This window comes from Oncorhynchus clarkii, chromosome 32 (genome assembly GCF_045791955.1).
Source record: "Oncorhynchus clarkii lewisi isolate Uvic-CL-2024 chromosome 32, UVic_Ocla_1.0, whole genome shotgun sequence".
NCBI classification, from domain to species: Eukaryota; Metazoa; Chordata; class Actinopteri; order Salmoniformes; family Salmonidae; genus Oncorhynchus; species Oncorhynchus clarkii.
This window is the reverse complement of record NC_092178.1, coordinates 25,651,723-25,677,070: the sequence shown is the minus strand read 5'-3', so window position 1 is coordinate 25,677,070 and position 25,348 is coordinate 25,651,723. Positions and strand designations below refer to the sequence as shown.

The 25,348-nt window shown below is 42.1% G+C and overlaps 3 protein-coding genes across 5 annotated transcripts; 2 read left to right on the top strand and 1 right to left on the bottom strand.

Moving 5' to 3' along the window:
• The first annotated feature begins 3,713 nt into the window (after nt 1-3,713).
• On the top strand, nt 3,714-12,649 carry LOC139392068 (keratinocyte differentiation factor 1-like). Of its 2 annotated transcripts, XM_071139755.1 has the most exons (5): nt 3,714-3,929; nt 5,145-6,035; nt 6,203-6,318; nt 6,463-6,540; nt 11,292-12,649. In XM_071139755.1, exons 2-5 carry the CDS (start codon nt 5,167-5,169, stop codon nt 11,303-11,305), a joined length of 1,077 nt encoding a protein of 358 aa, XP_070995856.1. In that variant the 5' UTR covers nt 3,714-3,929; nt 5,145-5,166; the 3' UTR covers nt 11,306-12,649. The 2 variants fall into 2 exon arrangements, with proteins under 2 accessions (XP_070995856.1, XP_070995855.1); XM_071139754.1 differs by lacking the exon at nt 11,292-12,649 and having other exon boundaries at nt 3,815-3,929; nt 6,463-6,695.
• Nucleotides 12,650-13,658: 1,009 nt separating this feature from the next.
• LOC139391841 (nuclear receptor subfamily 0 group B member 2-like) lies at nt 13,659-15,050 on the bottom strand. Its single transcript, XM_071139433.1, has 2 exons — nt 14,271-15,050; nt 13,659-14,024 (listed from the first exon to the last, which is right to left on the bottom strand). Exons 1-2 carry the CDS (start codon nt 14,887-14,889, stop codon nt 13,771-13,773), a joined length of 873 nt encoding a protein of 290 aa, XP_070995534.1. The 5' UTR covers nt 14,890-15,050; the 3' UTR covers nt 13,659-13,770.
• Nucleotides 15,051-16,307: 1,257 nt separating this feature from the next.
• LOC139392243 (nuclear migration protein nudC-like) lies at nt 16,308-24,840 on the top strand. Of its 2 annotated transcripts, none has more exons than XM_071140084.1 (9): nt 16,308-16,517; nt 16,842-16,919; nt 17,169-17,387; nt 19,310-19,408; nt 19,612-19,725; nt 20,349-20,543; nt 20,651-20,734; nt 21,367-21,485; nt 23,457-24,840. In XM_071140084.1, exons 1-9 carry the CDS (start codon nt 16,446-16,448, stop codon nt 23,506-23,508), a joined length of 1,032 nt encoding a protein of 343 aa, XP_070996185.1. In that variant the 5' UTR covers nt 16,308-16,445; the 3' UTR covers nt 23,509-24,840. The 2 variants fall into 2 exon arrangements, with proteins under 2 accessions (XP_070996185.1, XP_070996186.1); XM_071140085.1 differs by having other exon boundaries at nt 16,324-16,517; nt 19,310-19,397; nt 19,610-19,725; nt 23,457-23,693.
• Nucleotides 24,841-25,348: the final 508 nt, after the last annotated feature.

Sequence of the window (25,348 nt, the reverse complement as noted above, 5' to 3'; positions counted from 1 at the left end):
TCAGGAAGTCCAGGATCCTGTTGCAGAGCTTTGAGGGCACTATGGTGTTGAATGCTGAGCTGTAGTCAATTAATAGCATTCTTACATAGGTGTTCCTTTTGTCCAGGTTGGAAGGGGCAGTGTGGAGTGTAATAGAGATTGCATCATCTGTGGATCTGTTTGGGGTGGTATGCAAAATGGTGTGGGTATAGGGTTTCTGGGATAATGGTGTTGGTGTGACCCATGACCAGCCTTTCAAAGCACTTCAGGGATACAGACGTGTGTGCTACGGGTCGGTAGTCATTTAGGCAGGGTACCTTAGTGTTCTTGGGCACAGGGACTATGGTTGTCTGCTTGAAACATGTTGGTATTACAGACTCAGACAAGGAGAGGTTGAAAAAGTCAGTGAAGACACATGCCAGTTGGTCAGCGCATGCTCGGAGCCTGACCCTGGGCCGGGCCCTGCGTTCTTGTGAAGGTTGACCTGTTTTAAGGTCTTACTCACATTGGCTACAGAGAGCGTGATCACACAGTCGTCCGGAACAGCTGATGCTCTCATACATGTTTCAGTGTTACATGTCTCAAATCGAGCATAGATTTTTTTGGTAGGTTCGTGCCACTGGGTAGCTCACGGCTGTGCTTCCCTTTGTAGTCTGTAATAGTTTGCAAAGCCCTGCCACATCCGACGAGCATCGGAGCCGGTGTAGTACGATTCAATATTAGTCTTGTATTAATGCTTTGCCTGTTTAATGGTTCGTCGGAGGGCATAGCGGGATTTCTTATAAGCTTCTGGGTTAGAGTCCTGCTCCTTGAAAGCGACAGCTCTACCCTTTGGCTCAGTGCGGATGTTGCCTGTTATCCATGGCTTCTTGTTGGGGTATGTACGTACAGTCACTGTGGGGACGAAGTCCTCGATAAACTTATTGATGAAGCCAGAGATTGATGTGGTGTAGTCCACAATGCCATCGAAAGAATCGCGGAACATATCCCAGTCTGTGCTAGCAAAACAGTCCTGTAGCTTAGCATCTGCTTCACATGACCACTTTTTTTATTGACTGAGTTACTGGTGCTTCCTGCTTTAGTTGTTGTTTGTAAGCAGGAATCAGGAGGATAGAATTGTGGTCAGATTTGCCAAATGGAGGGCGAGGGAGAGCTTTGTATGCATCTCTGTGATTGGAGTAAAGATGGTCTAGAGTTTTTTCCCCTCTGGTTGCACATTTAACATGCTGGTAGAAATGAGGTCAAACAGATTTAAGTTTCCCTGCGTTAAAGTCCCCGGCCACTTGGAGTGCCGCCTCTGGATGAGCGGTTTCCTGTTTGCTTACGAGTGTATACAGTTCATTGAGTGCGGTCTTAGTGACAGCATCGGTTTGTGGTGGTAAATAGACATCTACGAAGAATATAATTGAAAACTCTCTTGGTAGATAGTGTGGTATACAGCGTATCATGAGAGACTACCTCAAGCGATCAAAACCTTGAGACTTCCTTAGATATCGTGCACCAGCTGTTGTTTACAAATATACATAGACCGCCACCATTTGTCTCACCAGAGGCTGCTGTTCTATCCTGCCGATATAGTGTGTAACCCGCCAGCTGTATGATATTCATGTCATTTTTCAGCCACGACTCGGTGAAACATAAGATTTTACAGTTTTTAATGTCCCGTCGGTAGGATATACATGCTTGTAGTTTGTTCACATTATTATCCAGCGATTGTACATTGGCCAATAGTACCGATGGCAAAGGCAGATTTGCCTTTCGTCGCCGGTTCCTTACAAGGCACCCCGATCTCCTTCCACAATATCTGTCTTTTTCTCTTGTGAATGATGGGGATGAGGGCCTCATCGGGTGTCTGGAGTAAATCCCTCTCATCCGACCCATTAAAGAAAAATTATTTGTCCAGTTCAAGGTGAGTGATCGTGTTCTGATGTACAGAAGCTCTTTTATGTCATAAGAGCTGGTAGCAGCAACATTATGTACAAAATATGTTACAAACAATGCAAAAAAAACTAACAAAATAGCATGGTTAGGAGCCCATGAAATGGCATCCATCCCCTCCGGCGCCATTATCACATCTTTATAGTGGAGATCAAATGTATAAATTGTCTGGCTGGGCTGATGAGACAGTGGATTGCACAGTCAGATGGAACAGAGTAAAAAGGCATTTTTACGTCACAGATTTAGCCAGTGGTAATTTGTGGAAAAGACACTGGGTGGAAAGCGGTTTTAGCCAATCAGCATTCAGGATTAGAACCACCAATTGCATAAAATTCTATAAACTCAGCAAGAAAAAGAAATGTCCTCTCACTGTCAACTGCGTTTATTTTCAGCAAACTTAACGTGTAAATATTTGTATGAACATAACAAGATTCAACAACTGAGACATAAACTGAATAAGTTCCACAGACATGCGACTAACAAAAATTGAATAATGTGTCCCTGAACAAAGGGGGGGCCAAAATCAAAAGTAACAGTCAGTGTCTGGCGTGGCCAACAGCTGCATTAAGTACTGCAGTGCATCTCCTCATGGACTGCACCAGATGTGCCAGTTCTTGCTGTGAGATGTTACCCCACTCTTCCACCAAGGCACCTGCAAGTTCCAGGACATTTCTGGGGCATGCTGCAATGATGAGGGAGGAGGATGTCTTCCCTGTAACGCACAGCGTTGAGATTGCCTGCAATGACAACAAGCTCAGTCCGATGATGCTGTGACACACCACCCCAGACCATGATGGACCCTCCACCTCAAAAACTATCCAGCTCCAGAGTACAGGCCTCGGTGTAATGCTTATTCCTTCGATGATAAACACGAATCAGACCATCACAGTGAGACAAAACCGCGACTCGTCAGTGAAGAGCACTTTTTGTCAATCCTGTCTGGTCCAGCGATGGTGGGTTTGTGCCCATAGGCGACGTTGTTGCTGGTGATGTCTGGTAAGGACCTGCCTTACAACAGGCCTACAAGTCCAGTCTCTCTCAGCCTATTGCGGACAGTCTGAGTATTGATGGAGGGATTGTGCGTTCCTGGTGTAACTCGGGCAGTTGTTGTTGCCATCCTGTGCCTGTCTCCCAGATGTGATGTTCAGATGTACTGATCCTGTGCAGGTGTTGTTACGTGTGGTCTGCCACTGTGAGGACGATCAGCTGTCCGTCCTGTCTCCCTGTAGCACTGTCTTGGGCGTCTCACAGTACGGACATTGCAATTTATTGCCCTGGCCACATCTACAGTCCTCATGCCTCCTTGCAGCATGCCTAAAGCATGTTCACGCAGATGAGCAGGGACCCTCTGCATTTTTCTTTTGGTGTTTTTCAGAGTCGGTAGAAAGGCCTCTTTAGTGTCCTAAGTTTTCATAACTGTGACCTTAATTGCCTACCATCTGTAAACTGTTAGTGTCTTAAAGACCGTTCCACAAGTGCATGTTCATTAATTGTTTATGGTTCATTGAACAAGCATGGGAAACAGTGTTTAAACCCTTTTCAATGAAGATCTGTGAAGTTATTTGGATTTTTACGAATTATCTTTGAAAGACAGTGTCCTGAAATTGACCTTTCTTTTTTTTGCTGAGTTTACCTATAGGATAGTGAGAATCTGATAAAAATCCATAATCCTATAGGATTTTTTTACTAGGGATATGAGCAATTCCATTTTTTTGTTGACCAAATTCAACACTTGACATTTCTTCGTGGATTTATTTTCGTGGACAGATTTTGGGCGGAGTAAACCATCTTGCTTCGCCTCTTACTCTCTGGTTGAGTTTATGTTTGGTTTACCTTGTCTCGCAGGTAAAAAAATAAATAAATGCTGTAGCAGGAATTTGGGAAACCCCGTGTGTTTTGTGGTAAATTTAATTTAATAAGAAAAGTATAATACAAATGCTCTTGCTCTTTGAGGAATATAACTTTACGGAAGAAAACTCGGTGGAAAGACCCGCGATCATTCTTCCCATGCCGTGAGTAAAACGTAGCTTAAACGGAAACGCATACTGCAAATTAATAAACCCAGGTGTAACTTTAGCAATACACTACAGATATAACAAAATACGATACTTGATTGGATATGCATTTTGGAAATGGCACCTTGACAATTATTGTAATTTATTTTGACAGAAGTCTGTAAATCTGTCGTTCTGCCCCTAAACAGGCAGTTAACCCACTGTTCCTAGGCCGTCATTGAAAATAAGAATGTGTTCTTAACTGACTTGCCTAGTTAAATAAAGGTAAAATAAATACAAATAAATCGACTGAAAACGTCGTCGTCCAGCTCAACAAGCTGTTTTGCTGCGTGTCAGCAAATTAGTAACCTTTTATTACATGAAGTAGGCCCGGCCGGTTTATCAAACAACTGTTCGGGGATTGTTTTAATTAATATCAACTCCCTGTAAAGCCTTTAAAAAAATGTACATTCACCTTATGACACATTTGTTTACATTTTGGCCAACTCCAGCAGCCTACATTGAATGGACTGTCACCGTCCTCATGCTGGCTTCCATAATGCCATTATTAATGGCGTGTTTACTTTCTGTGAAAGAAGGTTTTGAACGTATAGACTATGGCGTTCTGGAGACCCAGGGCGCCATTTTCTGGCATATCACATTAATAACACACCTGAATCAAGTTTCCATCTTATCACCAAGCCCTTGGATTTAGATGAATCAAGCGGGTTAATGTTGGGTTAGAACACAAACGGGCAGGGGTCATTGTAGTGTAGGCCAAACGCCAATAAGGCTGAAATTGAACCAAGTTTAAGTTTGTGTATTTAATCTTGTTGTGTTTCATTGATTTTAAAACAACTAATTTGAGCCCTACATCCTGTAGGCTACATACCCAATCTATTCCGTGGATGTTGTGTGTAACTTGGCTTGTCACTAAGGGATATGTGATGATTGATATAGTTTCTTGGATTGGCAGGGGTTGCAGCCTCATGTGACTTATGTTTCAAGTTTGGTTTGCCATACCAAGGGCCTGCAGCATACATTTGACATGTCATATAGTCAGTCATTGACCTAATGTCCATGTAGTATTGTTGTTGTCAATTGATTCACGTCCACCTTACTTTGTCTGAAGGCGCTGATTATTATGACAGGGCTAAGCAATGTTCTTTATAAATATAACATACATATTTCATACATTAATGTAATGCACTCCCTTTCCTCTTTTTTTCCCAGGCCCTGGCTCTAGTTAACTACCATGCCCAGTAGCAGCACAGGGAGCCCCAGACCCTGGTCCGAGCCAGGGGGCCAGAAAGGCCTCGTCCCTCTGCGACCCAAACATCACCTCTCCCGGGGCAACAGCACCAGCCTGGAGTCCTGCTATGAGGAGCGATGTGTGGACCCGGTGGAGGACAGGCACCAGGGGCCAAAGGTGACATACCACAAGGCCAACGCGCAGAGCAGGGAGGCAGAGGAGACAATTGGCTTCATCCCTGGATCTGGAGACTCTCCTTCAGGGGGTCAGGGGTGTGGTCCCTGTGCCCACTCCTCCCCAGGAAGCTGTAAGAGCTGGGTGTGCAGTGTGCTGACCTGTGGACTCTACAGGGTGTGTTGGAGCACCATCCTGGCCCCTAGTCCCAGACAGAGCTCCCCAGATGACGATCGGGAGAAGGTCAGCCTCTGTGGTCTCCAGGGCCACCTTGGGACCAACAACCCCCAAACCAGTAAGGAGAGTGGTGGTGGTGACTCTGATTGGTCGGAGGACGTCTACATCAGAGGGGTCAAAGTGCACATTTCCACAATGGAGAAGGAGCTGGTGGTCGTTACCAGGCCTCCGTTACACAATGGAAGAGGTGGAGGAGGAGGGAGACGGTACAGCCCTCCCTCCTACTCCTGGAACGAGGGGGATATGGGTGATCTGAGTGTGGGTGACGTGGACTCTCTGATCACCCAAAAGCTTCTGGAGCTGTACTCTGAGTACCAGATCGAGGAGCTGGCCCACTGCACCTCAGACTCAGTGTTCCTGAAGAAGACCAGTGAAATCAACCAGCTTATCAGTGACCTGGCCGAAGAGCATCAGCTTGATGAGCAGGATGCAGAGTGTCGACTGGTCAAGGGCATCATCAGGTAGCTACCATTCACTGGTAGGGATTAACGGCCTTGATCAAGGGCACAACGTGTTTGTGTGTGTGCGCGCGCAAAAGCAGTTGCGTATCGCGACAGCGAATGAATACATTTACTTTGTAAAATGGACAGTAAAGTTGATATACCATTTATCTATTCTATTTTATCAGGATCAGCACCAGGAAGAGCAAGAAGAGACCTCAGTGCAAAAAGTCACAGAGGAGAACATCCGACAGTGGTAACGAAACCATGAGCAACTATCAAGCATCAACCATCAGCAATAACAGTAAGCAACTTCTCCACGGATAAACATTTCCAACAGCTTTCCCCTTATTTTGCGTACTTATTGAAGTGATACTTAATTTGTCATTAATTTGTTATGACACTGTTAGTTGACTGTCACTCTTTGTTTGTTTGTTTTACGTTGAAGATGATTATTGTATCCAGATATCCAAGGAGACAGACTCTGATATGAATGCTAGGAACATGAGGATCAACAGTAGAGCAGGTAAGAGACTTGACGTGTGTGCTGTGCAGTGTTATTGTAGTCATCATTAAGCGCTTGTTATGATGGGGTTAGAGTCCTTCAAGACACACGTTTACTGAAACCGCAGTATTTCCCTTGTATTCATTTAGCAGCAGCACATTGCCACTGATAAATTGTTGCCAACCACCCCAGAAAATTTTAGGGGATGGAAAAACGCTTTCAGTGTAAACTTAAATAAATATAACTAGACAAAGTTTATAGAAAATATAATTGATGTATATATTTTTAAAGATGCAGTAAAGCTAGCAGAATCATTACTTACCAACAGCAGCTGTAAATTCCAAAAAAACTACATTACTTTTTCAAGTTCAATTTCCTTGCTTTGTAGCTTGCCCTTATAAAATGTCACCAGAAATTACGCTACATGACCAAACATATGTGGACACCTGCTCATCGAACATCTCATTCCCAAATCATGGGCATTGATATGGAGTTGGTCCCCCTTTTGCTGCTATAACAGCCTCCACTCTTCTGTGAAGGCTTTCCACTAGATGTTGGAACATTGCTTCGGGGACTTGCTTCCATTCATCCACAAGAGCATTAGTGAGGTCGGGCACTGATGTTGGGCGATTAGGCCTGACTCGCAGTTGGCGTTCGAATTCATCCCAAAGGTGTTTGATGGGGTTGTGGTCAGGGCTCTGTGCAGGCCAGTCAAGTTCTTCCACACCGATCTCGACAAACCGTCTCTGTATGGACCTCGCTATGTGCACAGGGGTATTGTCATGCTGAAACAAGAAAGGGCCTTCCCTTCCAACTGTTGCCACAAAGTTGGAAGCACAGACTCGTCTAGAATGTTATTCTATGGTGTAGCGTTAAGATTTCCCTTCACTGGAATGAAGGGGCCTAGACCAAACCATGAAAAAGAGCCTCAGGCCATTATTCCTACTCCACCAAACTTTACAGTTAGCACTATGCATTTGGTCAGCTGGTGTTCTCCTGGCATCCACCAAACCCAGTTTCATCCGTCGGACTACCAGATGGTGAAGCGTGATTCATCATTCCAGAGAACGCGTTTCCACTGCTCCGGAGTCCAATGGCGTGAGCTTTACACCACTACTGCCGGGCACTTGGCATTGTGCATGGTGATCGTAGGCTTGTGTGCGGCTGCTTGGCCATGGAAACTAATTTCATGAAGCTTCTGACAAACAATTATTATGCTGCCAGGGGCAGTTTTGAACTCAGTAGGGAGTGTTGCAACCGAGGACAGACGATATTTATGAGCTTCAGTGGTCCAGTTCTGTGAGCTTGTGTGCCCTACCACTTCGCGGCTGAGCCATTGTTGCTCCTAGACGTTTCCACTTCACAATAACAGCACTTACAGTTGACCGGGGCAGCTTTAGCAGGGTAGAAATTTAATGAACTGACTTGTTGGAAAGGTGGCATCCTATGACGGTGCCACGTTGAAAGTCACTAAGCTCTTCAGTAAGGCCATTCTACTGCCAGTGTTTGTCTATGGAGATTGCATGGCTGTGTGCTCCATGTTATACACCTGTCAGCAAAGGGGGTGGCTGAAATAAACGAATCTACTAATTTGAAGGGGTATCCGCATACTTTTTTTTATATATATAGTGTACCTTCTCACAGTCCTACATAAAAATGATCCAGACTGGAGTTCCCCAGTGATTCACCCCCTTCCATGACCTTTGCCACCGCTGCACAAAAAAAATCTAGGAAACACTGAAACCGGTTGGGTTAGTATCTGAGTGAGAGAGATCTAATAGAGTGAATGTTGTGGCATATATCCAACGTTATCTCTTCCCCTGTTAGATAGATCCTTTCCGTGACTTTTTATTGTGAACATCCTATTTATTTAAGCCTATCCCAGAGGTGGATTGGTTGCCTTAAGGTTGTAGCTCCTTGGGCAAGTCAGACTTGTATTGTCTTTGTCAGACACAAATAAATAGGTTTTATAAACCAAATGCTGTAATATGAACCTAATTGAATCATGTGGATGACAAGTTGTTCTTGATGATGAAGGTCCTGAACCAATTATGTATATATTACTAAACCTGTGGACTTAACTTCATTTTGCACATACAGTGCCTTGCGAAAGTATTCGGCCCCCTTGATCTTTGCGACCTTTTGCCACATTTCAGGCTTCAAACATAAAGATATAAAACTGTATTTTTTTGTGAAGAATCAACAACAAGTGAGACACAATCATGAAGTGGAACGACATTTATTGGATATTTCAAACTTTTTTAACAAATCAAAAACTGAAAAATTGGGCGTGCAAAATTATTCAGCCCCCTTAAGTTAATACTTTGTAGCGCCACCTTTTGCTGCGATTACAGCTGTAAGTCGCTTGGGGTATGTCTATCAGTTTTGCACATCGAGAGACTGAAATGTTTTCCCATTCCTCCTTGCAAAACAGCTCAAGTTCAGTGAGGTTGGATGGAGAGCATTTATGAACAGCAGTTTTCAGTTCTTTCCACAGATTCTCGATTTGATTCAGGTCTGGACTTTGACTTGGCCATTCTAACACCTGGATATGTTTATTTTTGAACCATTCCATTGTAGATTTTGCTTTATGTTTTGGATCATTGTCTTGTTGGAAGACAAATCTCCGTCCCAGTCTCAGGTCTTTTGCAGACTCCATCAGGTTTTCTTCCAGAATGGTCCTGTATTTGGCTCCATCCATCTTCCCATCAATTTTAACCATCTTCCCTGTCCCTGCTGAAGAAAAGCAGGCCCAAACCATGATGCTGCCACCACCATGTTTGACAGTGGGGATGGTGTGTTCAGCTGTGTTGCTTTTACGCCAAACATAACGTTTTGCATTGTTGCCAAAAAGTTCAATTTTGGTTTCATCTGACCAGAGCACCTTCTTCCACATGTTTGGTGTGTCCCCAGGTGGCTTGTGGCAAACTTTAAACAACACTTTTTATGGATATCTTTAGGCCAGATTTGTGCAATATACGACTGATTGTTGTCCTATGGACAGAGTCTCCCACCTCAGCTGTAGATCTCTGCAGTTCATCCAGAGTGATCATGGGCCTCTTGGCTGCATCTCTGATCAGTCTTCTCCTTGTATGAGCTGAAAGTTTAGAGGGACGGCCAGGTCTTGGTAGATTTGCAGTGGTCTGATACTCCTTCCATTTCAATATTATCGCTTGCACAGTGCTCCTTGGGATGTTTAAAGCTTGGGAAATCTTTTTGTATCCAAATCCGGCTTTAAACTTCTTCACAACAGTATCTCGGACCTGCATGGTGTGTTCCTTGTTCGTCATGATGCTCTCTGCGCTTTTAACGGACCTCTGAGACTATCACAGTGCAGGTGCATTTAAACGGAGACTTGATTACACACAGGTGGATTGTATTTATCATCATTAGTAATTTAGGTCAACATTGGATCATTCAGAGATCCTCACTGAACTTCTGGAGAGAGTTTGCTGCACTGAAAGTAAAGGGGCTGAATAATTTTGCACGCCCAATTTTTCAGTTTTTGATTTGTTAAAAAAGTTTGAAATATCCAATAAATGTCGTTCCACTTCATGATTGTGTCCCACTTGTTGTTGATTCTTCACAAAAAAAATACAGTTTTATATCTTTATGTTTGAAGCCTGAAATGTGGCAAAAGGTCGCAAAGTTCAAGGGGGCCGAATACTTTCGCAAGGCACTGTAAGTTGATGACAAAGTATCGTAATTTCCGGACTATAAGCCGCTAGTTTATTCCCACGCTTTGAACTTCGCGGTTTATACAATGACGCGGCTAATTTATGGATTTTTCCCACTTTCACAAGATTCATGCCGCCAAAAAACTGAGCACCGTCACATAATGTGACGTAAATCGAGCGTGCTCAAACTTCCCATCATTCTGATTACGGTAGTAATTTTGTCACCCTCATCATGGCAAAGACACGCAATGCATATGATGCAACTTTCAAGTTGAAGGCGATCGATCTGGCTGTTGGAAAAGGAAATAGAGCTGCTGCATGGGAGCTTGGCCTTAATGAGTCGATGATAAGACGTTGGAAACAGCAGCGTGAGGAACTGACTCAGTGCAAAAAGACAACAAAAGTTTTCAGAGGGAAGAAACGCAGATGGCCCAAATTATTTGCAGCCACTCGACATCAGTGTAAATCGTGCATTTAAGGTGGCGCTCCGTGTTCAGTGGGAGGCTTGGATGACAAGTGGGGAGAAATTCTTCACTAAAACGGCCCGCATGCGAAGAGCAACTTATGGTCAAGTCTGCCAGTGGGTCCTGACAGCGTGGAGCATTGTCAAAAAATCCACTATCATCAACGGGTTTCGAAAGGCTGGACTGCTGCATGTTGAAGGGGCAGCATGAGCTCAGCGGGGAATTTGCCTCCGGATGAAAGTGACGAGAGCGACAATGAAATCAATCCAACATCGGATGAAGCAATTCTGAGGCTATTTAACTGTGACACCGAAGGAGATGACTTCAGTGGTTTCAGTGCACAGGAGGAGGAAGATAGTGACCAAGTTCATTTGTTTCAATGTACCGGTAGGCACCTGCGGCTTATAGACATGTGCGGCTTATTTATGTACAAAATACGTATTTTTTTATAATTCAGTGGGTGCGGTTTATATTCAGGTGCGCTTAATAGTCCAGCAATTACGGTACTCCTGATGTTTTCGTTGTCATTTGCATTTTATGTGTGAACTTTGAAGCCAAATTTCCTCATTGCGTTGACAATGAAGTTTGTCTGTTCTATTATATATCTCATACCTTTATATTTTGATTTAAGCCGAAATTTCTTAGCATCAGATCTCTGCGTTTGGCATGCCCCTGCCCTGGACCACGGTCAGAACATGATGACTCATCCTCAACACTCCTGATGCCATGGAGCATCTCACCAGTCCCCAGCTGGAGAGGTTGGGACCCATAGTTACACATTGTATGTTCTATTGAATTCTGTGTTGGGACCTTGAAGGAGCCAGAGAATTGCACTTGGTAAATTAGGTGGGAGGAGTATTACGCATATGCAAACTACTCCAAAGACCATGACTTTGAAGACTATACTATGAATCGTGTCATCTGTATTTTGAAGGATTATAATGCACTCAGGGTAGTGAATGTATTTTTGATTCTGACATATTGCGTCCGTGTTTGGGGGTTGGTCTGTCTCAGAGAGAAGTTACTGTAGACTTATCAGACCCTTTGAGAAGCTCCTCCTGTTTTGATGTCCGTTCTTCTTATCGCCCTCATATTACTTTAGTGCTATATGTCCCTTTATCCTTGAATAACAACTATCTGTGTTAATATGAAACCCCACTCTCCACTGCTGTTTGATCTCTTTCTGCTTTATCAGGTCAACCCCCAACACTGACACAAGAACCAGTTTCAAGGTAGTGTACTTGCATCCAGGGACTTGCAGGGTAAAGTAAACTGACCCAAGAAATATAGATAACCGCACACTTGATTGCGCCACGGTTTTATTGTGCTGTGTTTGGACCTGACGGTCTTAGTCTTCGTAAGGTTTAACCCATGTGAATAATGCAGTGGTTTCGACACCAAGAACCAACCTGGAATGTACTGGAGGCCAAAAACCACTCGGAACTTATGAAGAAAGAACACATCAAAGACAATGGATGTTGTTATTGGCTTATTGGTGACTGTGAAAAACAATTGTAGATGTATCTTTTGATGCCATGGGAAAATCGTACTACTATACATAACTTTAATCCTAATATGTTGAGATTGCTTTAAAATGGGTTATGCTTCAAAGTCTTTAGCGAGCATGTGGCCCAGCTAATGTTGTAACATGATATTATTGTAGACTCCAATGAGTACATATGTGAAATGAACTTTTATAATGTATGCAATTCTGTGATTTTCTATAACTATTTTTAAAAAAGTGACATACAAATGAAGTTGTGATGGCGTTAATGACATGCGATTCTTGCACATTTGGTCTAATGTTTTATTGTGGTTGGTATAAAGGATATGAGTTGTTCTCTATGGGGAAAATTCTAACTTCCACTTAAGTCTAATTTTAGTTCTGCACAAGGGGAGACTAAGTGGGTTTATGTGGAATTTAGGATCTGCCACTCTAAGCATGTGTAAATTAATGACTTACATTGTAATTTAAAAAAAGATGTCAAACTGTGACTACCTCGCCTTTCATTAGCTCACCAATAGAAGTCAGTCCTACGTTTTGTGTGTTGACATTAAGCTCTGTGTATGTCTGGGTCTTCATTCTTTCTAAATAGCCTTTTCCCTTCGCATGACTAGACTTGAGTCACACAATAATCACACACAATACTCTTCGTCTATTTTCACCTCAGTTCTATAGAGTTGATGTATCAAAATGGAAGAATGTCTGACAACATGCAGACTGTGAGAGCCAATGGGGGTTCTGTGAGGTGAAACTTTTAGCATGTCGAAGATTGAAAAGATCTGACACAATAATGTTTTCTTACAATGGAAGGCAAGCATATTTTTGATTCTACTCAATACATTTTTGTCTGAATGTTCTGTAATGCTTTGCCATGTTGAACAGGCCCACATTTAAGACTTACGCTACACAGACATCTCTGGCAGGTGCACACTGACGGGGTGTTCATTTGTGCCCCCTGGGGATTACTTTTATCTTTGTCAAGGACAAAATAATACAGGCCACCAAATAACTGTAACAGGATGACTGACTACATGTTTGGTTGTTCATGTAAAACAGGTTAATCTGGTTCTGGCCATAGACAGGAAATTGATAAGAGGTAGGTTTACAGGAAATGGATAACTGTTTACACATTGTTGAGCTAGTTGAGTATTAATACATGGCCCAATGCCACATTTTGTCTCCCTTATCATGTGTTGAAATGTTCAATTCCAGGTAATATCACTCAAGGGATTTTTGGTACTTTCCATTCTGTACTTCTCTGTATGGTATACAGCACAACATGTTTGTAGTTGCATGTAGGAAACCACTAGTAGGAGCCAGAGTACATATGCTAAGAGCGAGTACAATAAGTCCATGATTTTTCTATCAGTGGAAAATACAGTAGCTCTCACTTCATTTATTTTTATCACACCACTGATAAATTGTCAGATGTATGCCAAAAATGAATGATAGAAGAGTGATTAAATATGTGTAAAGAAGAGAGAAACTGAAACATTTTGTTTATAAAACTTGTATTGCTTAGTTGCAATCTTCACATTCATATTTGTCAGTAGAAAATAACCTAAAATGTAATTCACACACATACCCCATACACACGCACAAACTTTCAGCTGTACTCTTGTCTCATAAACAGCATCTCACTTAACAAGTCAAACAGATTCGCCTGACCAATAACAGGTCTGAAGAACAGTTCTGTGATGAGTGATTGGCTGACAGCCTGTAGGGCAGAAGTCGATAGTAGGATGTGGCTGAATCGACCCGAGTTTCCTGGGTGAAGGGTCAGGACAACCTCCTGTAGAGCTCTCTGGGCCTCCTGTTGGAGACTGTTGATAAACACAGTGGTGCTCAGTCCTGGGACGTCTGTTAAGAGGAATTGGGGTAAATGGAATGTCAATTCAACTGTATTCCACCATCAGCAGTTTAACACTAATGTGACTGAAGAGTGAAGCTGTATACCATCATTTGTCATGTTAGATTGTTAAATAATAATTGATTATGCCATTGATTGCTTCAAATATTTCAATCGAATGAAATTAATAGAATGTCAGTTCAGGTAGATTTGGAGTTCCACAGTAGACCATATCATGCTGAGAAGAAGAGCTTTACCTGGATTGAACAGCATAGCACCCTTCAGATAGGCATATTCCTTTGGGCTGAGATTCAGAGTCCACAGTCTGTTCAGACAGGATCTGAGTTTATGCACCCCAGCCAGCGTGGGCAGAGACCTCTTCCCCTCATCTTCCTCCTCTTGCTCTTCCTCACTCCGTGGCCCCTGACTGTTAAGGAGAATCCTCCTCAGCATGCTAGCCTGTGGTACATCCATCACCTCGAACACAGTCCGTTCTTGGGCCAGGCCCAGAGAGAACAGGGGCACCCAGCAGTCCCTCAGCAGAGATAGCTGATCCTCCACTGGAAGCTGACTGAAGGAGGGTAAACTCTTCATGAAGCGGATGGTTTTGACCAGAACATCAGACGCCACCTGACAGGTTCCCTCAGGGTTCTTCAGACACACTGCCCGTCGCCGCTCACAATGACAGTTGTGAGGCATTATCATGTTGTAGTCATACTGGTTCACGTGGTTGTTGTTGATCAGACTGTTGTTGTTGTTGTAGTTACTGTCCGCCCGGCTCAGGATATTGTACAGGATGGTGTGAGGCTGATGTTGTTGCTCCCGGTAACCTGAACAGTGACAGGTGGTCTTCATCTCTTCAAGTGGAAACATCATGATGAATTTTCCTTTGAGGATCAATAAAGTATCAATCAATCAGTAGATGATAAGATGTCCCCAGTGCGGAGGCTTTACAGAGCTATGCTACAGACGTGAGAATAGCCACATTCTCTCTTTGAAATATTGTCCAGCAGTGTGATCAGCAGCTCTGACTGTCTGACAACTCCAGTAGCCCAAGTCCTATTTATAGGAAGATAGGACACGCTTCTCTGATCTGTGTGTGACAAGTCAGCCTTGACCCCTCCCCCTCAGAGCACACACACACACCCGAGAACAAACAGAGTGACCCTGGACTGCTCTGCTCGCTGCGTTGGGTTCTATCCACGTGGAGCGAGGTAATAGGGCGTATTCATAACAACTGTGACATTTGCCCTGCAGGGAGGGAGAGATGTGAGGAAGCCGGCTGCGCTCTGGGGTCAATGTCATTTATCATGTTTACCTGCAGTTACTAACTCAGCCTGTACCAGGCTACCAAGGACAGGGTCAATGCTCCCATACAGACTGCTACCCCAACACACAGCCTTGGTTCAGTCTTCGATTACGTGCTAGTTAAGGGGTAAATGCAGACTTAGGATCATAGGATAGCAGCATAAATGTTGGTATTGACAAAGAGTAATATAATTTTAGGAAAACAACAGAAGTTGTTAGATCCTAGATCCTAATCACATAGATAGATATAATTTTATTATCATGATCAATAGCCTACTTTCTTTTTGGCCTTACATGTGTTTTTGCAAATAGGCTATGCAACATAGAAAACATTAATCTTTCCACTCATGTTGCATATCACTCAACATAACTCTGTGTGATGGTCATTGTGACCCTTATTTCACTTTATTTGAATAGTTCAGTCATGGCGCCACAGATATGTTATCTGGGTCAAAGAGCTGTTGGTCAATGACATCTATCCATCAGCGATATCTCCGGCTAAATCACTATCATGGACAATAAATGAGGGTTAGAATTAGAAAGATGTTCTACAACTATTATATGTAACATTTTCAATAGGATCATTGCTGATTCAGAGGTGGGGAAATGAGCTATAATGGCTACAATAAAGAATTTCAGAATCAGAATGTTATCCTTGAGCATACAAATCATCTGTTTGCATGTAAAAATGTCTTTCCATAAATACATTTTAATTTATTAAAATGCACAGTTATAACAGATTAAGGAAGAAATAATGTGTAATCGTGAAATAAAATGAATATACGATAATTATGGCATAATTAATTAGCAATATTTTTGCCATCAATCAAACACTCATTTCTAATCTAGAATATTCCTATTTTCCCCCCGTCAAAATTTGAATGTGTCCATATCCGTTCATGTAACACGATCTAATTGGCTGTTTGGTTGTCATTTAAAAGCTTGGCCTCCCATTGCATCAAACTTTCCATTCTCTTAGAAACAAGGCGGTGCTTGTTTCCAGGAAGTAGTACAGCAACGTGACTTTACATTGCTCCCTGTTGCTGCTAGCCTGTCCGTTTCAAATTATATTTTCATACAAGTTTATATATATATAAAAGGATATATATATATTAGAACAGAAAATGGGTGATGATGAAAAGTATGACGGGATGTTGCTTGTTATGGCACAACAGCACGAAGGAGGTGTACAAGAGGTAAATTACAGTTTGATAGCATGCTAACATTAGCTAGCAAATTCATCAACAACTGGCTAGCCGGCTAATTAAGTTAGCTATATGGGGGATGGGAAAATGTCCAGCGTTTGCACCATGCATATAACACCACAAACATGTAGCTAATGTTAGTCGCATATATTAAATATCACACCAGTAGCGTAATCGTTAACCATAGGCTAGTTAGCAGTGTTTAGGCATGTTGGTGTGGTACCGTTAGTAAGCCATAACAAATAGGCTTGTGAGTCCTATAAGGCGCAGGTTCGCTATATATCATCTCTAATGTAATATTTGTTCGTCCAACAGTTAGTAAACACGTTTTTCAGCTTCCTCCGGCGTAAAACAGACTTCTTCACGGGTGGCGAGGCAGGTGCACCAGAGAAGGTGAGTCCAAAATTGGATACCTAACAGAACAAAAATGCATACATCAAGAGATGCTGAACTAATATGTCTAATCTTATGAACTAGCACAGTAACAAAGTCAAAATTGGGTATATAGTAAACATTTTAAAGGTGTTTTAAGGTTAGGATTGGGGTTAGGATCAGGTTTTAAAATTAGATTTGAAGAGGAGAATTAAGAGGGGTTTATGACTTTGTGGCTGTGTTACCTAGTAATAATACCTCTGTCCCCAGCTGGTGAAGGAGTCGTTTGCCCAACACAGCGGTCTTGCCCTGAAGGCCCACAGAGAGAAGGAGAAGAGACAGGAGAAGGAGAAGAGAGAGAAGGCAGAGAGGGCTGCTAAGCTAGCTGAAGAAGAGGAGAAAAATAAGATTAAGAAAGCAGACGACGAGCCCAAAATCAAAGAACTGACAGACGAAGAGGCAGAGAGACTTCAGTCTGAAATCGACAAGGTAAGAAAAACGTGTTGTCACTTATGAATGTTTGATGTGCTATACACATTAGATTTAACGGTTTGTCTTTGTTATGGCTGACCCCGTTTAGTCGACTGGTCAATTGTTTGGTCGATAGGCTGTTGGCGGACTGAGATTTCTTTAGTCGAGTAGTAGCAGAAAATATCAACCGTCTGATTCACGCTGAGTGAACTGATCCATTGTGGAGGCCTTGGAGATGGCACAGTCCATCAGTCTAAGACATATTAAACTGAAATTGTATATGGTTATATTACATAAGAACAATGTTGAAACACTAATAAAAATAATATTATTTTATAACAAATGCACGTTTTACCGGTCGCTTTCCATGGTTCTGAAACACAGCAGTGTGCTGTTGAATTGGTGCCTTTTCCTAGACAATGTTGCTATGTGCATAATTGCAAAGTTATTGATGTTGAGAACAATGCTGTGGAGAACAGCAGCAGAATGAGGAGAGAAGAAAACAGCCCTGGACTTATTGTCTAAGAAAAGTGAGGAGAGAGGAAACCCCAACTTAATTAGGTCTATAATCAATAGCCTAACTGTTAAATGTGCCTGTCTTTATAAATCATCAATATATCTACAGAAATAAGACAGATCTTGCTTATGTTGCCTGTTTGAGTGTTTGTTTAATAGCCTACTGATTCCGTGACTACCAAGCCACACTCACCGACATGTCGAGTAAACAATTTCACAACTTAGACGGTGTTTAATCTTTGCTTCGCTGTAATTTTAGTTAGAACAGCCTTTCTAGTATTATGTATAATTGATTTAGTCTTTACACTGTTCTAAATTGTTGGGGAAATTATATTTATAACAAAACCCCTCCTTTTTCTTGATCTCATTGTTGTTATTATTATTATTATTATTATGATGTGTAACTCTGTGTTGTCTGTTCACACTGCTATGCCTTATCTTGGCCAGGTCGCAGTTGCAAATGAGAACTTGTTCTCAACTAGCCTACCTGGTTAAATAAAGGTGAAATAAAAAAAATAAAAAAAATGATGATAAGTAATGTCATTATCATTAGTAGGATTAATATAGCAGCCTTGTATAACCCCCATCGAGCTCTAGGGCATCCTGTTTAGTCTTATACTGTAATTAACTTAGGCCTATATTTCAATACTTCTATAGGCTACTGTATCAATCATTCATTCGTTCATGTCACCACACAGCATACGAGTCATTCATGATTTGAAACGCAATCAAGCATGACATTTTTTTAAATACACTAAAGCGAGCATTTAATAATTAGCTTATGCAATAAATAAACTTTTCCTTTTCGGGAAATTGCATTCATGAATGAATGCAACTGTTTTTAGTCTTTACTGTAATAAAGGCTTAACATAAAAATGTTAGAGCAGACTCTCTGGTACGCTTTTACCTTAGTGTTTACATTGTTCCAAACGGTCAGAAAATTCATATTGTAATCGATACAGCACCTGTTTAAGACACATAATATGCATGCATCATTTGCTCCTTACCGTATTTTTCTTGATCTCTGGGATTTTACACAACTAGTCACATTTATTCCACACATCAGATTTTCCCTTTACCTCCTGAGCAACCAGAAAACATTCCCCAGTTTAAATTTTATTCGTCACGTCCTCTGCATCAATTTTGCTATCACGTGTTACGGTGTTCAGAGTTTGTTATAACCAATTTATTGATTTTATTATGATATGCTATAGGTCAGGCTCTATTGTATCCTATTCAGACAGGGTTAGTTTTACTGGGGAAGGTTGGGTAACGTAATTATGTGCATGAGCACAAAACACAGACAACACTTGGTAAAGAACAGACAACCCTCTGTAAACCAATGGTTTTTTTAATCGGGGACCATCCTAGTCTTTGTCTTGATGAAGCTTGATGTCTGTCTTTTTGTCTTGTCTTGGTTTCAGCAAAAGAAACAAGAGGAGAAGAAAGAGGCCACAAACACAAATGCAGAAATTCCACCTGAGAAAGCTGAGAAGGAAGGGAGAGAGAAGGGAGAGAAGGAGGTAAGAGATTTGGTTGGGATGCCTCAGTAGATAAATGAGCTGTAGTGAGACATCACTGTTTCCCCTGCTATCATATAGGCGGGGTATCTCACTTGGGAAATAAACTAGGGGGGAAAACGTATGCATATAGTTAACAGCACAAGGGTATTTTATGCATGTTGAAGGCAATTGAAGCAAATTCATAACTAGTTGATTTCTGCCAGACTGATTCCGATGGAGAAGAAGATGAGAAAGACAAGGACAAGATTAAACCTAATGCAGGCAATGGAGCTGACCTGGCCAACTATCGTTGGACACAATCCCTGTCTGAAGTGGACGTGAGTTTATTTGCCTTTGGTTTTAGTATCCCCTAGTGCATGGATATTAAAGTTTAACTGTAGCATGATTGTTTAACTATGAAGGGGTATTTTGTGCTCTCTGTTCATTTTTGCACATTATGCATGGGCTGGGCAGCTCCTCTATTTCAGAGCGGATGATTATCTTTCTGCCCCCAGTTGCTAGGGATTGGGTTAGTATTGGGCAAGATGTAATCTGGGCAGAAAAGGTAATCAGGCATTCTGTGTGTTCTTCTTTATCTTGCTAGCTGATGGTGCCTTCATTCTAATTGGTTGTTCCCCTTTATCCCACCCCCAGCTGGTGGTGCCTTCATTCTAATTGGTTGTTCCCTTTTATCCCGCCCCCCAGCTGGTGGTGCCTTCATTCTAATTGGGTTTTCCCCTTTATCCCGCCCCAAGCTGGTGGTGCCTTCATTCTAATTGGGTTTTCCCCTTTATCCCGCCCCCCAGCTGGTGGTGCCTTCATTCTAATTGGGTGTTCCCCTTTATCCCGCCCCCCAGCTGGTGGTGCCTTCATTCTAATTGGGTTTTCCCCTTTATCCCGCCCCCTCAGCTGGTGGTGCCTTCATTCTAATTGGGTTTTCCCCTTTATCCCGCCCCCTCAGCTGGTGGTGCCTTTTGATGTGAAGTTCCGTATGAAGGGGAAGGATGTGGTGGTGGACATCCAGCGTGGTGTGCTGAAGGTGGGTCTGAAGGGCCATCCTCCTGTGATCGATGGACAGCTCTACAACCACGTCAAGGTGGAGGAGAGCTCCTGGCTCATTGAGGACGGCAAGGTGGTCACCATTCACCTGGAGAAGGTACTGCTTTTATTTATCTTGTATTACAAGGGGTTTCATTGAGATGAAACATCTCTTTCACTCTGAAACCTTTTAATACACTAAATCATGCCTTGCGTCTGTTTCAGATCAACAAGATGGAGTGGTGGAATAAGTTGGTGACCACGGATCCAGAACTCAATACAAAGAAGATCTGTCCAGAGAACTCGAAGGTAACCAACGCCAAGCTACCGATGCAAGGCTCACTATATATTGCAAGAGAACATGTGATTATTCTACTTTATTTAAAGAATAAAGGGTCATTTATCTCCCACTTACTAAAGCTCTTTCCCTTACTCTCCATCTCTCACCATCTCCATCTCTATATTCCTCCCTCTCTCCATCTCTATATTCCTCCCTCTCTCTCTCCATCTCTCTATATTCCTAACCTCTCACCCTCCATCTCTCTATCTCTCCTCTTCCATCTCCCTCTCACTCTCCATCTCTATATTCCTCCCTCTCTTTCCATCTCTCTATCGCTCCTCTTCCATCTCTCTATATTCCTCCCTCTCACTCTCCATCTCTCTATCGCTCCTCTTCCATCTCTATATTCCTCACTCTCCATCTCTATCACTCCTCTTCCATCTCTCTCTATTCCTCCCTCTCCCTCTCCATCTCTCTATCGCTCCTCTTCCATCTCTCTGTTTTCCTCCCTCTCACTCTCCATCTCTCTATATTCCTCACTCTCCATCTCTCTATCGCTCCTCTTCTATCTCTCTATATTCCTCACTCTCCATCTCTCTCACTCCTCTTCCATCTCTCTATATTCCTCCCTCTCACCCTCTCTCTCTTCCTGCTGTCTCAGCTGTCAGATCTGGATGGGGAGACCCGTGGTATGGTGGAGAAGATGATGTATGATCAGAGACAGAAGTCCATGGGTCTACCCACCTCCGAAGAGCAGAAGAAACAAGACATCCTCAAAAAGTAGCTTTCAGCACATTGCTTATAGCACCATCATATAGCATGTCCATCATGACACAGTTTAAGTAGTGCAGTACTTTTCTTAACATTGGGCTCCAGAGTGGCACAGTGGTCTAAGGCACTGCATCTCAGTGCAGGAGGCGTCACTACAGTCCCTCGTTCGAATCCAGGCTGAATCACATCCGGTCGTGATTGGGAGTCTAATAGAGCGGCACACAATTGGCCCAGCGTCGTCCAGGTTTGGCAGGGGTAGGCCATCATTGTAAATAAGGCATTTATTTTTAACTGACTTGCCTAGTTAAATAAAAATAAAGAAAATAAAAACATAGACAGTGAAATGTTTGACCTATCCCAATAATCACTGGGACTTAACTACTGGTAATCTACTGACAGAATTGAACATTAGAAAAGTACTTCATGTTATATACCTACTGACAAGACAATGTTCTGTCTGTTGTTTACTTTCTATAGTTTTACTTGGTGCTTTTCTTTTTATTGTCAAACATGTTCCAATATACTGGATAGTTTAACAGAGCCATAGAAACGAGGAAAAGGTGAATGTAAAAGCGGCTGCCTCCTACTGTTTCCTGTCAAGGTCAGGTCACACAATCATTGCAGCCATAAACAGATAGTGAGACGTCTGTACCAGCTTCCCAACTGAGTCCGGAGACTAGAGCTGACCTCACTTGTTGTTCCTCGACCATCATAATGCCCCGTGTCACCCACTGCACTCCTTTTCAGCAGGTGGATTATGGATTATATGTTATCCCTATTCAAAGTCAGGGACCCACGCTGACCTCGGCCATCATTGTACAGTCAGTCTCAATGTGCATGTCTCCCACTGTTGACCTTTTTGTTATGAGCAGGTGGATTGCATAGTTTGTGCCCTGTTATTTATTTATTTATTTATTCAAGAACAAAGTTATATGCATTTTACATACTGCGTCGTCTTATGAATATGCTCTGTATTCGACAGATTGCATGACCAGACAATGACCATGTCCTTATTTCCCAGTGACGTGACCTGAGCAATGTGAGGTCCATTACTGATAGTTGGCAAATACTGCCTGAATGATCTCTGTATGATTCACTAGACTAGTATAGGTAGAAGAACCATTACACAGTGATAAGGGGTGTGTACGGGATAGAGGGAAGGAGCCGTAACCATTGGAGATGGATGTACAGGACATTCTTATCACTGTGGAGGTTATTAATCCCTTCTAGTCCCAGTCACGAGCAAGGCCAGCGTTAGGTTACCCTTGTTCACCTGTGGCTTACTAGAAACCCTATTTAAGGGAAGGAGCCATCGGAGATGGATGTAGAGAACAGTCTCTTATCAAAGTTCATGTTATTAATCCCTTCTACCCCCTGTCCTGGTCATGACGAGGCGAGGCCAATAATAAGTTGGCTGGTTATATGTGTGATGTCATTCTGCCACGTCTCACACTTCTTCTGTTTATGAAAGTGTCCTATTCAAAAGATCTAGTACACTTACTATGGTTAGACTTCTGTTCATTACTGTGTGACACAATAGAGGAAATCCAAATCCTTTATGAATGGGTGTTAGTCTGATGTGGTTACTTTGTACGGTGTTCTTTTAACCATGTCGGTATCGGGCGATTTAAAAGCCTTAAATTATATCTGCATTGGCCTGTTGTGGAGGTGAGAAAATGAAGGGAGAGGTCAATATTGCGAAGAAAATATTGACCTATCGGTGTCATAGAAAATGTCCACTTCAGTGCATCTGTAACTGGCTTCACTGTGCTGGTACCAGCTTGGCTTTCTCCACTGTCATTTTACTGGGCTCAATGCTGGGATGAGTTTATCCAGTGTAATCTGACTTAAACATGGCTAGTCTTGCAAACGCCTATGATCGTTGTCATTGCCAAACCCTTGTAGCCTGGATCCAGGCTACTCTCTCACTGTTCAGACTCTAGGATGTGACCCCCCCCCCCCCCCCCCATTGTGTTCCAGGTTCATGTCGCAGCACCCAGAGATGGACTTCTCTAAAGCCAAGTTCAGCTAAGAGATGTCACTGTCGTTCCCCAGCCAACCCTCCATACCCCTCTGCACTCTTACTCTGCCCAGGAAAACGACGACTATGAATCCTCATCAAAACCAACCTCCGGCGCCGATCTTACAGTTGAATTGAATCTCTCTTCTCTTTATCTGTCTTCATCACCCTTTCTCTCTTTCTTCATCACCCTTTCTCTCTTTCTTCATCGCCCTTTCTCTCTCTTTGTCTTCATCACCCTTTTTGTCTTCCCATTTCTGTAGTCCTAAAGTGATGGGTTCTTGTTAGTCTCATTCCTGTGACTGACAGAAACTTGACGACTGTAATAACTCCCATCTTTGTTGTGTTGCATTTGTTACTGTGTTCTGGATGTTTTAAAGAAATGTTTGGCGTTTTTTCTTTTAAAATAAATGAATTCAAACCACATTCATTGAAATCTGGCATCATCGGTACTTTAATGTAAGAGAAAAATAACTGAAATACCATGTGAGATTAGCTAAGATGCAGATTAGGCATTTAGTTCATTGTGAAATGTTACAAGAGCTTTCAGAGACGTTGCGAGATGCAGCAAATGTCACATTTTTTATTTGTTCTCATGTTTTTATTACCCATGAATTGAAAGTGTACAATTGTAAAACGTAGTTGAAGGCCAGGTTAACAGGTAGTTGTATTGAATTTGGATGACTTCCAAGCCTCAGGCCCAAGGGCTCCCAACTGACTGACATATTCAATGTGTTTGAAATGAAACTTGTAGATGTTGAGTCACCATGTGTTGCAATTATGTAACGTGTCCTGGCTTTGAGACTAGAGGTTGTATGGATCTCCTATGAATTGCTATAAATATGATCTGATATTGAATGAGGTATATAGAGTCAGGAGCATGTACCAGGTAGGGCTAGAGCAAGCAGACAACATCCGTTTACAGAGTGGATGACATCGATATTTGTAGTTCATAGGTTGGGAAAGGTTGAGTTAATATTACCAGGTTACTAGATGAGGTTGTCATGGTATTTTAGATTAAGAGCCTGACATCGCTGAAGAGGAGATTTTTCAAATAAATCTCAAGGGTATACTAACTGCACAAATATGATTAGAAGTCCCAGTTTTTTTATGATTTTAGGTATGTTTAGGTACAATTCTTTATGGAATATTGCTCTTGGTGTTCATACAATCTCACCACAATGAGTGGTATTTCACTTCTAAAAGCAGCATTTCTTTATAGCTTTCTACCATCCATTTGATCAGGTAAATGAAAAGAAATAAGACTACATTGTCGGTAGGTAATGGAAATCTGTATTCATTATAAACAAGTCAAATATATATACTGAACAAAAATATAAAAAATGTCAATGAATTTACTGAGTTACAGTTCATATAAAGAAATCAGTCAATAGAAATACATTAATTAGGCCCTGATCTATTATAAACAAATTCATGCACAAAATAAAAAATACACTTTTTGTGACTGTGCAATTGCTGGGATCTTTTATTTCAGATCATGAAACATGGGATCAACCCTTTACACCCTTTGCGTTTATATTTTTCAATCAAATTAGTTATTTGGAAACACTACTGTTCAAAGTTTGGGGTCACTTAGAAATGTCCTTGTTTGTTAAAGAAAAGCAAAAAATGTTGTCCATTAAAATAACATCAAATTGATCAGAAATACAGTGTAGACATTGTTAATGTTGTAAATGACTATTGTAGCTGGAGACTTTTTATGAAATATCTACATAGACCTACAGAGGCCCATTATCAGCAACCATCACTCCTGTGTTCCAATGGCACGTTGTGTTAGCTAATCCAAGTTTATCATTTTATTAAGCTAATTGATCATTAGAAATCTATTTTG